Source organism: Centropristis striata, chromosome 6, assembly GCF_030273125.1.
Source record: "Centropristis striata isolate RG_2023a ecotype Rhode Island chromosome 6, C.striata_1.0, whole genome shotgun sequence".
In the NCBI taxonomy this organism is placed as follows: domain Eukaryota; kingdom Metazoa; phylum Chordata; class Actinopteri; order Perciformes; family Serranidae; genus Centropristis; species Centropristis striata.
The window spans coordinates 21,248,792-21,268,255 of record NC_081522.1 but is presented as its reverse complement, the minus strand read 5'-3'; the positions used below and the strand labels follow the sequence as shown (position 1 = coordinate 21,268,255).

At 36.8% G+C, this 19,464-nt stretch overlaps 1 protein-coding gene across 1 annotated transcript; it reads right to left on the bottom strand.

Moving 5' to 3' along the window:
• Positions 1-56: 56 nt before the first annotated feature.
• On the bottom strand, positions 57-18,344 carry ttc38 (tetratricopeptide repeat domain 38). Its single transcript, XM_059334365.1, has 14 exons — positions 18,249-18,344; positions 17,284-17,361; positions 17,061-17,142; positions 13,627-13,798; positions 10,217-10,390; positions 5,898-5,973; positions 5,400-5,519; positions 5,238-5,297; positions 4,971-5,009; positions 4,404-4,485; positions 3,757-3,922; positions 1,486-1,645; positions 921-994; positions 57-550 (listed from the first exon to the last, which is right to left on the bottom strand). The coding sequence occupies exons 1-14, from the start codon at positions 18,276-18,278 to the stop codon at positions 463-465; spliced, it is 1,401 nt and encodes a 466-aa protein (XP_059190348.1). The 5' UTR covers positions 18,279-18,344; the 3' UTR covers positions 57-462.
• Between the last annotated feature and the right edge of the window lie 1,120 nt (positions 18,345-19,464).

The following is a 19,464-nucleotide window of genomic DNA, read 5'->3' as shown; positions in this document are numbered from 1 at the left end:
TGCTGTTGCCTACGGGCAAAAAAAATGTGGAGCACAAGTAGTCATCACATGCAAAATACAAGTTGCATATTTATTGGTTTTGAACAGGGTTTTTGTATTGATCTTGACATGATTTTATTTCTGAATAGTATTTATATTTAAATGTTTGCTAATAAAAATTTAAAAGAAGAAGAAAGTTACACTGCTCTGTGTTGATTAAGTGTCAGTTCTGCAGCTAAAATAATCAACTTACATATGTGATTTAAGGCTAGTTATCGTGCAGATTTGTAGCTTGAGTTTAATATTAGCACAGAATCTTGAGAAATTTGCTGCATAAAGAGCTTCAGATGTCTTGTTTCTGCCAGGCGGTACAGGAGTCTCCAAAAGCCAAACATTGGTTGGGTAGTTTACGGTGTTGCTTGATTTTTTTTTTGCATTGGGACTGCAATCAGTATCATCCAGATTGATTGCAGTGCGATCAATCTAGATGTGAAGGGCCAGGGCCCTCTTCGTTAGGCGATCCGTCATCGGGGAGTTGGGCCTCATGGCATCACGCTCCACCAGAAGACATCTGCAGGAATTCAACACAGAACGGCACAAAGATATAAACACAGATTTAGAGAGACAAGCTGAGAGGCTGACCTGATCAATAATAGAAGTGTAACATGGTGTACAATCAAGGGATGTTGGTTATATAACAGGAGCATACAGCTTGGGTTCTATATGGACGTGGAAAGACAGCTAAAGAACACTCAAGTGGACAGCAGCCCCAACAGTACAGCATCATGATGAAATCCAGTGCTTCAAATAGTGCAAGACCTTTGTTTTTTCTCCTGTAATCTCTCAACAGACTTCCACATAAAAACAAGGACGGCAAAGACACAGTGAAATTGAAAAGACCGAAACATTCTGTTTGGCCTGAAATCCCTGTTGTGCATTACCTTCCCAGTTTCTGATGGTGCTTATTCTCCGACTTCATGGCTGCATGAATGAGCAGCAGATTGAAGACGTCCCTCTGTGAACAACAGTGGACAAAGCCATTAGTAAACACAACCCCACTCCAACACCTTATATAGTCTTTCAAGCCTTTAGTGCTACACGCTATGTACTGAATGTATACTGTGGCACCTTGGGGAAAGGATTTCTGAACACAAAGAACATAAAATGCATGAAGTCCATCAGCATCCCTCACAGATTCATTATTCATGACTTGGTGCACTGGGCTACACATTCTACACTATGCGGTATGCTCATGGACTGAAAGGCCTTGGCTCATATGCAGAGCGTTCCCCACCTCTGGCCTATTTCGTAACAATGGGGATTTCTGTTTTAACTCAAGAAAACACAATCCAGTTTGATCTATGATATCCAAACAGGAAAAGTGAAGCCTCGAGCCTTTGAGCTTTTCAACTGTGAGAAATTTCAAATATGAGAACTGCAGTTTGTTTTTCAACTTTAGTTCACTATTTGTTTTGAGTTTATCCATTTCTGGGGACCTTACTGTACCTGAGCATCACTGCCTCCTATACCCAACATGTTGTAGCGTACAGGTTGAAGTAGCTCAACGGTTCGATTGTAGTTGCCCTTGGTGTACTCCATCATGGCCTGACACATTGGTACACCTACAGTCTCTCCCAGCTGGTGTTGCTGATTGTCCCCAGGCTCCCTGCAAAGAAAAGGAAACATTTAAAACAAAAAAAATAAGATATTTCTTGGGACAGCTGGAAGGTTAAAAGCTAGTGCAAGAGAGGAGAACACTGAATGGCAAGCATATGCTGTTTATTCTGTTCAGTATTATTTTTCCTGTGTATATACTGAACCACTCACCTAACTGTTTGACCACTGAGAATATAATCAGCTGTTTATGTATTAAATTAATTTGAGAGACGGTTTGAAAATTGAATACCTCGTCAGATGACGTTTATTACTTTTTAACCCATTTTAATGGCCTTATTTTGGCTAATTTCATGTACTACCTTTTAATACCTTTTAAAACCCTGTTATCGAGATTATAAACAGACAGGAAACTCTTAAAACTAAGCTGGTTCTCTGAGGCCAATGGTGCATTCACTTGCTGCTTGGCTGGAGCTCCTTCATTGAAAAGAGAGAAAACAACAGAGCTGAATACTTTTGTTCCTCTCCCAACTGGCTTTGGCATGGACAATGTGTGACAGTGATAGACAGATTGTTAATCCAATCACCTGGCAGGTATTTCCTGAGAGTGTCTGCCTTTTCCAATGACAACTTCTCTGATGGTTTTGTGTTACAAACCACCTGGCAGCATCAGGTTATTGACAAACAGGCAAATAAGCCCAACCTCCTGAGGGAAGCTAATAGAGTGGAGTGGACTTTCACAAACTGATTTTTAACCCTTAATACTTGCAAATTCCAAATTTCAACCCTAGAGAATATTGGAGGATATTACATACAGCCAGAATGTGTAAAAAAAGACAACATACGGACCCGGGGGAGGGGGGGAATATTTTGAGAAAAAAGTTTATGAGATTAAAGTGGCAAATCTGCAAGAAAAAAGTTGTTTTTTTCCACTTTTTTCTTGTAAATCTGCAACTTTTTTCGTGCAGATTTGCCACTTTAAATCTCTTAAATCTGCAACTTTTTTTCTTGTAGATTTGCCACTTTAATCTAGTAAATTTGGAACTTTTTTCTCGAAATATTATTTTATTTTTTACCCATTTATTACTCATTTTAGATATCCTCTGAAGTTACCAAATATAGTTCTTCGCCTGATAAAGGGTTAAACAATAAGGGACTCTAAGGGATATGAGTAAGGATTTACAGGTAACTACACACAACCATACTGCTGTCATTTTTATTCAGGAAATTCTAAAGTTCGATGAAATGAAAGCTGCGAATGATGCTTTGCAGCACATGTAATCCACTTCATTAAAAAACATTAACATCAACATCAATACAATCTACAAAAATAGCTCAAGGTTGGTTCATTTCTATTACAGACTGACAGGGGTATTACAATATTACTCTAGTGAAGTGTGAAAGGCCTGATCATCTGAGTAGGATTCCCTTCACAGTGAGGCCAAAGATTCTATACTGCTGTGGGTTTTTCTCAGATTAGCTAATGCTTAAAGTCACTGCCTTCGACTGTGAGCGGAAGTATATGAAATTGCATTATGGCAAAATATGGATTATGTAAAGCTGTGCAATCCTTCTGAACCAAGGTAGTAAAAGTGATGCAGTATGTATGCGAGACAAGGAATTAAATAAATGCAAAGCTCACACATGTCCCCAAGGCTGGCCTGATAATTCAAAGTAGAGCTGTGTAGGAGACAACATTTCTGTTTCTTACTTGGGAATTCACTTTCAAGAGCTGCTCTCCCCCCTGCAGCTGCATCATTCCCAAACTCTTGTGACTTGCATTATATTACATAATGCTGAAAAAAACATGACAATTTAAAGAACCAGTTTTAAGTGGGAGCTTTTCTGTGGGTGGCGCGCTGGACAAAATGGAAAGCACAGGATGTCTGTGGACGGGATGCCAGAATACACAGTAACCACAAATCTCCACAGATTCAGCAGCAGCAGCAGCAGCTGGTGCATCTGCTACAGAGGGGAGACCCCTTGTCTCTGGGATGGACTGCAGCTCTGAATTCTCTTTCTGACTGCATCCGCTCTCTATCACGCCATCCTACGCTCAGTCTTGTTTCTGTGTCTGTTTTACATAAGGCTTGTGTGGTTCTTATGTAAGGCTGACAGAGTGTTGAGGTGTGCAGTGAAGAGGAGAAATGGTGCGGAACTTACTTAGCCAATTCCTGGATGCCGTCCAGCAGACGCTGAGAAGTCGCGCTCTCTTTGGCTCCCAGCGACACCATGAGGAAGTGGAGGTCATTAAACAAGGTCACATGATCATCGGTGTGAGGCTGCGTTACCTGGAGCAGCTCTCGCCAACGGTCCTTCACACACACACCTGACAAGACGCAAAACACACAATAATAGCTGGAAGGCTGCATGAATATTTGAAATATCAGCAGGTCATTTGGTCTGTGTTTCAGTTTGAATAGCACAAAAAACGTGGTCGATGGTTTTGCTAATCATTGCCGCTTCTAACACAACATCTTTCCTTTCAGATTAATTAGGTTTCATACTTGAGATTATCTCCCCTCATTAGCAGATTCACGTAAAACCGTTCTATCCAAAATTATCTCAAATAAGAGGTTGCACTCGCCCTCCAGCCTATTAGCAACACATTAACAAATGTTGCAGCACCTTCATTGGGCCAATCAGTGTTATTTTGAAGAAAAATGATGCATAATTTCCAGAATTTTTAATCAAATTCTGATAAGTGACGTCCCAGCTATTTAATGTGATAGATGGACCATAACATTTAAACTCCCTTCCCAATTTCATTAATGCAGAGAGTGATTACATCACATTAGCCCGTATCTTACCCTCCATTTCCAGTCTCCAGAGCATCGAACTGGCATCTACTGTGTCCAACATGGATCCTGTGGCTTTACAACGTCTGAATACCTAATACAGGACAAACTTTTAGTATTCACTTTGAACACTGAAGGATGAAACATGGACTGACATTTTTCAGAGAAATAACACTAAAGAAAGACAAGTATATGTCTTACAGGATTCCCCTGAAGCGAGCAGTGAAACATTCATGAAATTCATCTAACTTGATGTAAGAATTTCTGTTGTGTTTAAAGTTATGGCAGTGGTAAGTAACGTTATGAAATGTTCTTGTAAAGGTACAGGACAGCCCGGTTTAGTTGGGGTTCACTCAAAATAGCCTTTCGTATTTTTAGAGTGAATGAAAAAATAATCAGCTTTGGCAGTTGACACTGAAATCTGTCTTCCATTTGCACACGCTTGCCTTCTTCACTCACAAGCACAACACATTGCTTTTAGTCTGCATCCCCCGTCTGTTGGTACATGCACGGCTATTGAACGTCTGCACATCGATACGCCATTTAAGTTTTGATGCAAAACTCTCAACGCAAACCCACCTGAGAATCGTAGATTTGCAGAGCGGCTTCGTATTCCCCCTGTGAAGGAGGAAGGGGTGAGAAAGAGGAATTTGAATAACTCCAGACTTGAGAGATAAGCGGGGTTGATAGATTGTGTTGCACAGATGCAAACACAAATTAATCTCGCAATATAATCAACTCCAGACTTCAAATTACCCAGGGGAAAGGATATCATAAATACAAGTTCCACAAACACTCCTACTGCCAACTATTCGCTTGACTGAGAAAACTCATTATAATCTTTACCTTCTCTATGAAGTATAGAGCCCAATGCCAATAGTTATGACTGGCCAGCACGTCAGACACCTGGAATTACACAATACATATTTGAAATATCTTTCCTGCTGCTTTTTCAAAATTGTGTGGTTTAATTCAGTAGACAAATGGTGCAGAACTGAAAGACTTTACCTGCCAGTCATTCTCTCTGCTTTCCATGAACTTCAACCCTTTGTCCACCTCCGCTTTCATCTCGTACACATGAGCTACAGAGTGCACAGACCATGCGTCATCTGGAACCAGAGCCAGGCCCTGTGCAAGGCAGTTTTAAGTGAGGAGAAGCAGTACAGATGCAGAAAAAGTGCTCTATTTCTTACACCGGAGTGAAATGACAAAAATAATGGCATTCTCAAGTCTCAATTACTATCTTTCGTTTCGTCTACGATGTTCCTCAATCTTTTTTCAAGTGATCCTTATGTCACAGCTACTTTGTATTCATTACACATTCAGCACAGGAGAGCCGGGCCACTGAGGGCTGGATGAGCTGCTTATTATTGGTGTTCGACAGCAAATTACTCGTCAAATTGAACTGACACAACGGGCGCAGGCACAGACAGCCTGGACCACCCAGTTACAATAATGACAACAGCCTGTACGACTGGTTATAACAGAGACGAGAAAAAATCTCACCTCCATGGCTACTTTCTCAGCCTGGTCATAGAGGCGAGTCTCCAGGAGGCCGAAGGAGTACAGTCCGTTCAGATAGCTGAGGGCACAAACAAAAAAAAAAACATCTTTTATTACAAAGTACAGGACAGAGAGAACAGTTTATCTCGCATGATGAAAAGCAGAGACTGGCTTTGTGAACAAGTTGCCTCCAGCAATAACAATGGCTGCCAGAGGGGCACAAATGAGAGTCATCTGAAGTGACCTTGCTTTAAAAAATAGAAGTCAACGTGATCATCGGTGCCATCGCCAACTTTTGATCTTGCTGAAAACTGCCTTCACATTATTGCCATGTTGGAAAATTGTCTTTTATTTTCACCGTGTCTCTGTCATACAGTCTTGGTTTAAAGATATCATCGCGAGGCATGAATTTAACCATTAAATGTTAAAATATGAATTGGATTTGCTTTCTTTGATTTCGACTATGTGAAAGAAAACAATAATTTACTTGCTTGAAGTTTTCGCCCATACAGGACATGGCTGATTGCAGGGTGAACACAGAGGCTACCCCCTGTGTGAGAGATTACTCTCTGCAGGACATTGTGCTTCAATCACCTCTTCCTGAAACACTCTCACCTTTACAACCAACAGACACACCACTGCACTAAACAGGTACATTAGTATCTATTTTATTAGTATGTGTTTGCATGTCTTTGTGTGACTTTAACTATGCTTGAATAAACTGCATACTTTCTGGCTTATCTTTCTTTTGAGCCTTTTTTTCTTCTCAAAAACATAACTTGCGCATCCACAGATGCATCATTTTTTGCAGTATGAACCCTTTTCATACTACGCTTCTGCAAAAGTGCTGTAACATGCTCCGCCTTAGGACATTCAAATGGGCGTTAGAAAGAAACCTACCAAATTGAGCATCTATAACGTTAACGATCAATTAGTCGATTAATCGCTGCATGCAAACATGGGCAAAATAAAAGATATATATACAGTACTATGCAAATGTCTGTTTGATAACGGACGCTTTTATTTTGAAAAGACAAAAAGACCATTGATCCTTTTAATTGTAAAACCAACTTAACTGAGATTAAACTGTAAAGATAACGTCAAGGAGTTCAGGTTTGATACAGTAAGCTAGTTTTGCTCAAATTAATACTGTATTTCTGTGTGTTTTATAATTGTTATTGCAACTTTCAGTTTGCAAACTGTAACTTTATACAACTTAATTCTCAGCTCATTGGCTTATTGATGTACAGCTGCAGAACTGAACAGCCGTGTTTCAGTTCAGTGATACTGATACACAGTCAGAGATAAAATTTAAATTAAACAATACAAAAATCGATTAAAAATTCCACGTGATCGACAAAATTCTTAACGACCATTAATCGATCATCGATTAATTATTCCCATCCGTAATTCATACTAATTCAACAATGTCGTAATTTTGGCCTCCATTCACACTGCAATCTCACATTGCAGACTAAAGCGGGAGGTGACGGTCGTTCTGTGTAACAGAGCAGCGGCAGTTTGTTTACAATAAGTGACGGCAGCAATAAGTGCATTCAAAACTATGCTGGCGGAAGAACTGCACTTTGTGCTGTTGTTCTGCATCCTGCTGAACATGATTCAATTACTGTCGGACTAGAATGAGAGGCGTGTTTCTGATGATAAGGTCCACCTGCTTTCTTTTTACACAGCTGTTGGTCCCAAATAATGCAGGTCAAGTATTTTCCGTCTTGCCGGCTCCACTGGTTTAACTGGTTTCTAATCAGGCGGCAATCTCCGTGTCTGAGCATGGAGGCCAACCAGGAAGTGCCTTAAGGCTGCAATCTACCGATAATTCCAGCAGGGGGCGCTAAGTTTGGCTGCAAAAAAAAATCTGCCCATTCATTTCAGTGCAAAATTTGAAAACTTCTGACTTGATTTATTACCTCAGAAATTTTTTTCAGGACAACACTATGGTCTCAATCACTAGTAAAAAATCATCTTCAAGACAATTTGATGTCAATAGTTCTAATAATGGCCCCATTTAGAAGAAAATAGAAGATAAAGAATCGTATGATTTGGGGCGTGGCTACCTTTGATTGACAGGTCACTGACAAGGCGAGCCGTCATCAGGAGAGAAGCAGAACAATGCGTATCCACGGCAACGTGTCAATAAAGTTATATATAACGTTATATAGATAGAAAAGAGGACGTTTACCGATTTGGTCTCATAACTTTGACCCTTTCACTGTATTTTCACTTAATGACAGTTTATTTGAACGTTTTGTTCAGTAAAAATGTCTTGTTCAGTGTTTGGTTGGACTAACAGACACTCCAAGGAGTCGCTGCTCAGTTTTCTGAGGTAAGAAAGATACATTTTGTTTTTGTTTTTTTGCTAGCCAAAACTAACATCTCAGTTAATGCTCCAGTTAATGCTAACATGAATTAGCAGCAGCTTCTCTCAGTCAGGTTGAGGTGTAGAGAGGCTGTAGTCAGTGATCAGATCCCTCTCCTCCTCCACAGTCCAGATATGGTCTGCTCCGCGTACCGGAAACAAGATGGCGACGCAAGATGGCGACGAGTATAACGCTGAACTCGAGGCTTCCAACGGGCCACAAACCAATGGGTGACGTCACGGTGACTACGTCCATTATTTATATACAGTCTATGGTTTCTACCTCAAAAACCGGTACCGACGTGATCACTTGGTCCCCCCGTCACGCCTCTGGCACGTTCACACTGAAGGCAAAACGTCACAGAGGCGTAAGTAAGGAAAGGGGCTTTATGTTTTCATCGTATCTGCATACATTTAAAGAGCTATATTAAAAAAGCTACATTTTTTCAAATCTGCAATCTTTTCTTGTCTGTCAGGGTACAGCGGAAAAACGTGAGCGCAGCACCAACTTACAATAAAATCATGTTTTAAAGGAGCAGTCTGTATGATTTAGTGGCATATAGCAGTAAGGTTGTAGATTCAAACCAACTGACCTATGGTGGCCTTCAGCTTATGTAAAAATAAAAAAAATAAAAAGCAAAACACTGTCTCTTCCATTCTCTCCCATTGTATTTTTTACAGTTAATTAGCCCCTGTATACAGTACAATTCACATTGTAAAATGCTCTGTAGCTTAAGGTCATTGTGGTGATATGAACAATTTATTTTATATAATACATTAATGCACATGGAGGCCCATAAAGTCCCTTTGTATTTATAACTCAGCACCTATTCAGTACAAACACCAAGCTAACGAAACACGTTAACTGTGAATACACTCACGATGACTCACACAGTTAGTATTATACAGGTTATCTCAATAAATTAGAATATGATGAAAAGTCCATTTCCAATATTTAAAGTCAAATAGCCTCAAGCAAGTATTGAGTGCATATAGATGGACATACTTTTCAGAGGCCAACATTTGCATATTAAACACTCTTTAAAATTGTTCTTTTGTAATATAAATGTTTTTTTGAGACACTGAATTTTAGGTCTTCATTAATTGTAAGCCATAATCATTATAATTAGAAGAAATTAAATAAATAAAGACGTGAAATGTTTCATTCTGTGTGTAATGGATCTATATAATGTGTTATTTCCACTTTTTGAATTGAACTACTGACATAAATATACTTTCTATGATATTCAAATTTATTGAGATGCACATGTATGTTACATGTATTAAAGCCCTCTATCACTCCCACTACATATAAGCTATAACATCTGTAAGGCAATGCATTGAATTTTTAAATTATTTATATAAAATGCTTCTCTTGTAATATACACTACTGGTAAAAAGTTTTAGAACACACCAACTTTTCCAGAATTTAATTGAAAATTATGCAGTTTAATGTCTCAGTGTACTCTAAAATTAATGCACATTTGCAACATTTAAAATTCTTTATTGAGCATGATAGTGTTTTGAAAGTAAAAAAAAAAGATTCAAAATCACATTTTATGTTGGATTAAAGGACTAAAAAAAGACACAAAATGACCAAAAAGAGACACAAAATGACAAAAAAAGACACCAAAAGACACAAAATGACTCACAAAGACATGAAAAGAATTAAAAAATGGACAAAATAGCCCGAGACTCCATAGAGTTAAGTTGTTAACCCATTTCTTGTTCCCTGAAAAAGGCCTACTTGTATAATTCTGAAATGTACATTATTTTTCAGTTTTGGTTAACCTTACTTTTTTTTTTATTTACCTCTGGCAGTTCACCACTTACCTTTGTACCCTTTCAAGCTGTTCATTTGACTTGAACTGCTTGAATTTCAATAAAAAACTGGAAAAATTGGGGTGTTCTAAAACTTTTAACCGGTAGTGTACGCTGTCTTCTGTACCTGAACAACGGCATGTGTGGCTTCCAGTGGGGCAGCACCCTGGCCACAGAGTCCCTCATCGGGACTTGGGCTCCCGTGAAGAAGTAAGAATCATGAGCAAACTTGAGAGCCAGCAGATCAGTGGGGTGATCCACCAGAATGTCTTCCCATGCCTCAGCCGCCTTGAAAAAATTTCTACAAGAAACATGAGTCACTGTTAAAGACAAGATGGCAATGATGGACAAGAGAATGAGTGTACTGTGAGAATCACAGACGCAGACTTGAACAAACTTGAAATGTACACAAAATAATTAAAGATATCCTTGGTTATACAATACCTAAAGAATGTAGTGTTACGTACCTTGGGAATTCAAATCATTATGTCCTGGTCAAAGACAGATATTTAATAAAAATACTACTGGTCACATGTAAAAAAAACAATAACAAGAAGATGGTATAAGGTGGAGCCACCAGCTGTAAATGAATGGTTAGAAATCATTAGAGAAATCCATAACATGGAAAGAATGACATATAGACTTAGAATGAAGGAAAATGTCTTTTTGACTAAATGTGAATAATTGAAATGTATCTTATTCATATTCTTTTCTCTTATATCTGTAAACAGTGTAATTTAATAATGGACACATGTAGCCATGACTGTTGTACTTTTTTTCTTTTTGTTGTATCTGTTTTTTTCCACCGCTTCACCCATAGCGTGTAATACATGGATCTATATGTATACTTTGATGTTTTCATGTGGAGCTGAAAATTTTCAATAAAAATTTAAGTTTAAAAAAAAATAACACAAGTATCCTCTAAGACAGGGGTGTCAAACTCTGGCCCGCGAAGCAATACCAAATTATTATCTTATTATTGTAGTATAAAAGCTGACCCGCTGGTATTATACGGCGCATTTACCGCTAATACTACAAATCCCACAATGCCCTGCTGTTGTTTTGGCGCGTCAATCAGGACAGGACCCAGAAATGCTCCTCTGTGACAGTCGTCATAGCAACCTCAAGCTAGAGCTGTCTCCGAGCGACCCCTTCCCAAAAATGGCGAAAAGAAAGGCAGAATTTATTAACCTGTTGATAAAGTTTATTTTGATATTTAAATCAGAAGGATGCAAATAGAAAAGAGGCATACGATTTTTATTTATTTTTTATTTAATAAATTAATGACATTGATGTGTTTTTTATTTGAAATTTGATTTTGCATGTCTGCACTATTTAGTTATATATTGTATGTTTAAAAGCGTTGCTGGTTCCATATTTAATGTTAAAGCAAAACATGTTTGGTAAATATTAAAAGGTTTATTTGTTCAATGTTGGCCCGCGATTTTATTCAAGTTTTAAATTTTGGCCCATTGTGTATTTGAGTTTGACACCCCTGCTCTAAGACAATATTGAGAGACAAAATATGTTCTCAGTATTACAGTATATCATACTATACCATGGGGAAATAAGACACTGTAGATAGAATACAGATATTACTCTCTAGACTGTGACTCAAGTTTACAGAAGACAATATAACAGAAGAATGCTTTGGATCTGAAGCATGTGACTGCATCACAAGGGGGCGGAAAAAGAATGAATGAATGAATGAATGAATGAATGAATGAATGAATGAATGAATGATTACTGCCTAATAGATAAAAAAATTATTGGAGTCTTCTGTTCATTCTTTCACAGCCAACCCACTTCCTCTGGCATGATGCTAAACAAAACTGATCTCTTCTCTTTTTGGGCTTAATGTTGACTGACTGCACTGCAGCACTCATTGCAAAACACGTTACATGAAATCAGTGAAAATGTGTCTCTTATAGTCACATTAGTCGACTGGAATTTGTTTGATATAAGGGATGAAAATAAAAATTGTGAAAATGATATGATAAAAGAAAGATGGGATAGTTTTGGTAGACAGATGTGTTCATTTGCTTGCCTTTCCTACTCACTTGCCTGTCTTGTTTTTTAGTTAATTTATTTTCAGATTTTGTATTTTATTTTATTTATTTATTTATTATTATTATTATTATTTTTATGACCTCCATCCTGTCTGGTTCGTTTGATGTTTGTTTGTATGTTGTAAAAATGAAAAGATAATAAAAACTTTGAATTACAAAAAAAGGGATGAAAATTAACTCAATAACACACATTTTAGGATGAAGAAAATTATTTGAATTTCTTTGATAATTTATTTTACAAAAAATGGAGTGGACTCAAATTTAAACAGCATTCAAGCGCTCACAAGTGTTACTAATATCCCTAACTATTTCCTATCTACTTGAAACCTCTTTTATTATCTCCTCTCTGCTCTGTTATGCAAGTTTGTCATGTGACTTTTAATCTAGGGCATGGCTCAGCAACTTTTATGAACAAAAGAGCCATTGTTGGACAGAGAAAAAAAATGTCAGAATGGATATGCAAACCTTATTTTGATCTTACAATGATGATAAAACAGCAGACAACGCTAAAATTAGCCTATGACTATTACTTATAGGTCATAATGAGTATTTATTAATAAGATTTTGTCAGAATCCAGTGAGGACTCAGGTGCAAATGAGAGTCCGGACACCAAAGAAATATCTCAGGAGATTTGGAATTGAAACTAGACTTGAAGTTGGCAAATTCAGGGACATCCACACCTAACACAATGCTCTGCACTTTATATATTTATATCATTACAGTATTGTTTTAATGCATACAATGGCACTAAGTTGATGGTACAGTGAATGAATGACATGAATATACTAAGTGCTGAGGGAATGAGAATGTATCTTTTCTATTTACTATTTATTGAGATGAGATGATAAGAATGTATCTTGTTATTTACTATTTATTATGCTTTTTTTATGAGTCCAGTACGTGAGTCCATTGAATTTCGTTGTATTTCTGTGCAATGACAAATAAAAATCTAATCTAATCTAATCTAAATTATGGAGATTAAGGCACCGGGCTGCAGATTTTTGCAAATCAAGTCATGAAGAATATTTTAGTTGACTAAAATATCCCTCAGTTCCATTAATTGCCACTGAGCTAGCATGCAAAATACCACGGATCTGGAACTGTTAGTCATTAAATTAATTACATCTGTGTCTCTTTACAGGTCAGAGTCTCTTCTATCTACAGTGTGAGATTAGATTATTCAGGACATTTAGCCTAATTTTACATTATTTAATAAAAGCATTAAAGACGATATGCTTTTATGATTGTCGCTCCCTTTTACTAGAGCTGGACTTTGATCACTGACCTTCTGAATTCAGAGTTGAGCAAACTCAAAAACAAAACTTAAAATATTTAGTTTAATTGTCCAACTTAAAATCTTATCGAAGTTTGTGGCCTTGAAATTTTGAGTTCACCCAACTTTTCTTTTTTTGCAGTGCAGTGCTTTGTTGACAGGATTTCCTGTGGCACGCTGTCTCTGGATCTTACCCACGTGCAATAAAGTCCACAGCCTTGACATGGAGCCTCTCTCTGGGGGAGATCTCCTGGCTGTTGCCCAGCTCCACTGTTCGCTTCACAGCACTGGCCAGACGCTCGTTCACACGGGGGGACATGGAGGTTGAGAGCAGGTCCAGCCCCGTACTGATCACATGGCCCATAACTACAGGGGACAAGGACAACACTGGTGATATTTTCTGGATTTTCTACCTGCAGCTTAACAGCTGACATAAAAAAATGCACTTGTAAAAGCTTTCTTTCTGATGTGAAGCCAGATATGTAAAAGGACACCTCTCAATTTCTCTTCATGTTTACCAATATAAAGTGAATGTTAACCCTTTATCAGGCAAAGAACTATATTTGGTAACTTCAGGTAATATTTCGAGAAAAAAGTTGCAAATTTACTAGATTAAAGTGGCAAATCTACAAGAAAAAAAGTTGCAGATTTAAGAGATTTAAAGTGGCAAATCTGTGTGAAAAAAGTCGCAGATTTACGAGGAAAAAGTGGGAAAAAGCAACTTTTTTTCTCCCAGATTCACCACTTTAAATCTCATAAATCTGCGCATTTTTTTCTCGTAGATTTGCCACTTTAATCTCGTAAACTTTTTTCTCAAAATATTATGTAATATCCTCCAATATTCTCTAGGGTTGAAATTTGGAATTTGCAAGTATTTCAATGAGTGGCCTATTAAGGGTTAAAGTGGTGAATCTGGGAGAAAAAAGTTTTTTTTTTCCCACTTTTTTCTAGTAAATCTGTGACTTTTTTTGTGCAGATTTGCCACTTTAAATCTCTTAAATCTGCGACTTTTTTTCTTGTAGACTTGCCACTTTAACCTAGTAAATTTGCAACTGATTTCTCGAAATATTACCTGAAGTTACCAAATATAGTTCTTCGCCCGATAAAGGGTTAACAGCTGACATAAGAAATGCCCTTGTAAAAGCTTTTCTTCTTTTTTTTTTTCAAACTTCTCTTTATTGTTTTTTCCTTTCGTTCACATACAAAAATAAAGAATGTGCATGTTCATTTATGCTTAAAATCAACATGAAAGAACAGAATGATAGTAGAAAAATAAAAGCAATAAAAACACCCCACAAAAAACAAAAACAAAATTAAAAAAACAAACAAAAAAAAACCTAGGTGGAGTCAAATCAAATATCAAAACAAAAATAAAATATATTTAAATAATAATAATACAACTAGGAGGATGTCAAGTTTCCCCAAATTTATATTTGTTAATTTTTCACCGGGTTATATTTAGTATAATAATCCATAAATGGCTGCCATATTGTGTAAAAGGTATCTATCTTACCTCTCAGGGTGAATTTTATTTTTTCTAACTGCAAATGTTTCATTATATCATTCATTAAAGTTTGATAGACTGATAGGATTTTTTTGTTTCCAGTTCAGCAGAATTATTCTTCTCGCGTGTCACAAAACAAAGTAAAAGCTTTCCTTCTGATGTGAAGCCAGATATGTAAAAGGACACCTCTCAATTTCTCTTCATGTTTACCAATATAAAGTGAATGTTAAAGGCCCTTGGGGAATTTATTTTATTTCTACTGGATGTTCCAGTCAGAAATTACACTCTAGGTAAATGGCGATACTGCAACAACAACTACAGTCCCCATTTATGTGGTTCCAGAATCACTAATAATTCCAAACATTGTTTGACAAATGGTTTGTTTTCCATCTAAACACCACTGTGTTCTTCTTAAATATTCACATCTGATCAGGTTAACAATGTAATTGTTGTAAACCTAATGCCCTCAATTTGTTTTTGTTATGTAACCATAACAGACAATATTTCAATGATCTGATCCTGATTTTTTTCCGGCATAGTCAACAGCAGCTTGCAGGTTCTCAGGCGCATCAATAGCTGTTGAACTTGCACAGCAACAGCCTGCCTCATTTGCATGAACAACAATCAAACATTTAAAAAAACACTTGATGAGAGCTCAAACTGAACACATGGTGGTAAACAGCAGCATCTATAACATTAATTACTTGTCACAACCGCAGAGGCTGATGAACCTCTGCTTCTCAGGGTCAACAATGTTTCTGTTAAAAAAATTACAGCACGGGCAGTTATTGCTTTATATCCAAGGCTTCATCATATCAGACAGGCACAGCTGATATTCTGACTTGTGAAAGCAGGAAAATCACAGGTGTAACTAATAACATTAATTATCCCTCAGTTCCATTAATTGCCACTAAGCTAGCATGCAAAATACCAAGGACCTGGAAATGTTAGTCATTAAATTAATTACACCTGTGACCCCTTACAGGTCAGAGTCTCTTCTATTTACAGTGTGAGATTAGATTATTCAGGACGTTTAGCCTAATTTTACATTACTTAATAAAAGCATTAAAGATGATAAGCTTTTGTGATTGTCGCTCCTTTTTACTAGAGCTGGACTTTGATAACTGACCTTGAGAATGTCAATTTATTTAAAATATAGAGGGTCACAGTCAGTTTTTATGAGGCTATTCGAAAGAGTCTGACCAATATGAGATTTTTGAGAGCCGATACTGATTTTAGAAGGGGAAATTCATCACATTTTCTTTTTACGTTAATGATTAAGTGGTGGCTGGCTGTCTGTTGCTTCTGTTTTATTTATCTGTTTGTTTACTTTTATTTTATTTATTTTTTCCTCTGTTGGGTTTTTTCTATGTTTCTTGTACTGTATGTGTCTGTATATATATATATATATATATATATATATATATATATATATATATATATATATGTGCAAAAACTTTGCATAAATAAAATTTACAAAAAGAAGGGGAAATTCATCAGTAACGGCGGCCGATATGATGATGGTATGAAAATAGATTTTTTTCACAGCTCTGCAAAAGGTACCCAAAGAGCTACTTTCTCAAACAGAAAACTTTTTTTAAATAACATTTACCAATGTTGCACATTATTATACATCATACAAACAATGTGTTATATTGTCAGCCAATTCTAAAAATGTTACCTGAGAAAATAAAGAATAAATAGGAATAAAAAAAATTGCTAAAAATGTAATTGTGAGTCAAATGCTGACAATTAAAAAAAATAAAAATAGCTAAAACCATTTCTAAATAATGGCAAAGCAACATTTTCTGCATTATATATTGTGTATAAAAATGTTCAAAATGGCACATATACCAATATGGTATTGATGGGCCAATATCATCCGATAATATCTGTCAACCGATATATCTGCAGGCTCTAATATTTAAGCTGTGGATATATTAAGCTTCACTTCTGCCTTTTATTTTTTATTATCTGAACTTTGAACATTGATTTACTGTTGCCTCCCCAAATATGTTTATAACTCAGCTGCTGCCCAAATTCCCATGTCTTATCAGGACATACCTGGTTAAGTAAAAGGTTAAATAAAACAAGAGGATAGTATTTGACAACATATCTATTTACCAAAGTTAGGGTCGGCTTGCATCATAGCAGAGATGCATCCTTCAAATCCTCCCAAGGTTTCATCATTCCGCCACTTCATACACTAGAAACAGGACAACGTTGAGATGTTAAGATTCATTTTAGCTTTCCCTGACATATACAGTAGTCTGCTGATAATAATGTGTGTATACTGTATTTGCATGTTGAAGATTTAAGTATACAGTCTATGGTATGTGGGGGTTACCTGAGTGAGGATGGCGTCATATTGTTTGCAGGCCTCATTACTGCTAGTGGACAAGGGAAGACCCTCTGCGCTCCATGCCTGCACAGAAAGTATTAGCATGCTGATAGAAATCGTCACCCTGTTAAAATAATCGCCTGACTCATTTGTTCAAGTTTTGCAGGAAACACAAAAAACTTCACCAAAAGCGTAACATATGACATTTATTGATCATTTCACTCAAAAAGGATGTAACAAAGGTTGGCTATTGGCATAGTAATAACACTGTGTGTAAATTATGAAACTTGAGAGAAATAAGTGACTTAGGCATTTTTTTGAACATGCCTTTGTGACTTAAGCAAGATATGGTAACACTTTATTTTGAAGGAGTCTACATAAGAGTCACACAAGCCTGTCAGAAACTTGGCATGACAAGTATCATGTGCTTAATGTTACTTCAAAGTGTCATTAATGTTCATGACACATCCCATGTCATGCCTATGACACGCTCATGTCACTCTTATGTAAACACCTTCAAAATAAAGTGTTACCATATCTTGTCCAAAGTCCAAAAAATTGCCGAAGTCACATTTTATTTTGACTTAGGCATAATAAATCAGCTTAAATCACACACACTTGACATAGGCAATTTTGACAAAAAATGACTTTTTGACACTATTTTAACAGTGTGACGAAATGTTCAGCGCAGAACATTTTTACCAAGTCCGACTCAGAAAACTGCAGACGTAAACAACAGCTGCACAAACCTCTTCACAAACCTCGCTGAATCTGTTTTTATTTATGGTCTCGCCATAGTTTCGGTTTAAATGACTTTCAATCCCGTTAATGCTAAGATAACGCCCACACTTAACGTTAGGATAAGTTGTCAAACTCGATTTAAAAAACACATAAACAGCGAATGTCGTGCAATTCTTTGACGAAATCTGTTTTATGATGTAACTGTTTCTTTCTTAAGCCCCATCACTAACCTTGCAGTCCCTGAAACTTGAAGCCATCATCTTTGAGTTGCAACTCTCACCTCTGCAAACTTTTCAGTCTCAGACGGAAGAAGCTGTGTCAACACAAGTCAGCAGAAGTTGACCGGAAGTGGCTTGCTTTCAAAGTAAGTGCATAAACAAAATAATGCATTTTCTATGTCGAAGTGGGAAGTACTTTAAATATAATATTGTTAACGTGGTCGTTTTGTAATGGGTTAAAAGAAAAATGGACGAAAATCCGCGATGTTAACTGAAGGTTATGTTACCATATTTTATTTTGGTAATGTTCTTCCTGTTCATTAGCACTTACTGTAGATGTGTTCGAGGATGAAGAGTTACTCCACTGATTTTAAACCAAACATGTTAAATACTTTACTTGTCCTCAGGAGGGCTGCTCACTCTGAGAAAACATGTCTTCTGTATCTCTGAAGGAGTTTTGTCAAGTATGAGAATAAAGAATTAAAGGCTTTTACATACTCTGCAAGAACAGAGACATTTGTTCCCCCTCTCAGCATGATGTCATTCTGTATTATTTCATCCTTCCTGACCTAACTTCGTCTTGCGCATGTATAGGTCGAGTCGTTATACCAACAAAGTCACCTGTGACCCCCTGATGACCCCTGGATTATTATTATAGGCTATCTTCTGATTCATAGAACCGTAGTTACATACATAATTTTCGTTTTTGCAGCTCTGGGAGAGAGAACAAGTTTCTTCGTTCTTGCAGAGTATGTATTAACCTTTAGCCTTTAAACATCACCAACATAGAGAAAAAAAAACCCCTGATGACGTGTTGGCTTATTGTTAAATATTCAACATTTTTAACCAATTATATGTTAATTTACAAAGCAGAAAGGGTCGAACAAGACGTTGCTATTAGCTGACTATTCACTGAGTGATGAAGGTATATACTACCATATTATTTAGTATGCAAGAAAAATATTATTTGTCCCACTACATTGTATGGAGGATGCAGTATTTGGTTCCTTTTTGCAGCATGCAAGCAAGCAAGCATGGTTTTCTGGCTATTCTGACCAACAATCCCATATGCCCAACAATAATTTATTCTATTTTTATTTTATTTTTTTCTGTGTAAGTATATATATATATATTGAGTTTCTTATTTTGCACCAATGGGAGTTGCACTCAAATTCCGTTGTGAATATATATACAATGACAATAAAGGCTATTCTATCTATAAGAAAAG

What these genes read in the sequence shown, in the direction of transcription:
- ttc38 (XM_059334365.1), bottom strand. Translation starts at nt 18,278, where the DNA reads ATGATGGCTTCAAGTTTCAGGGACTGCAAG. An exon ending in TGCAAATCTACGATTCTCAG is followed by an intron (nt 4,486 to 4,970) that starts GTGGGTTTGCGT and finishes GTCCTGTATTAG; the next exon opens with GTATTCAGACGTTGTAAAGC. An exon ending in CTGGAGACTGGAAATGGAGG is followed by an intron (nt 3,923 to 4,403) that starts GTAAGATACGGG and finishes GCGTCTTGTCAG; the next exon opens with GTGTGTGTGTGAAGGACCGT.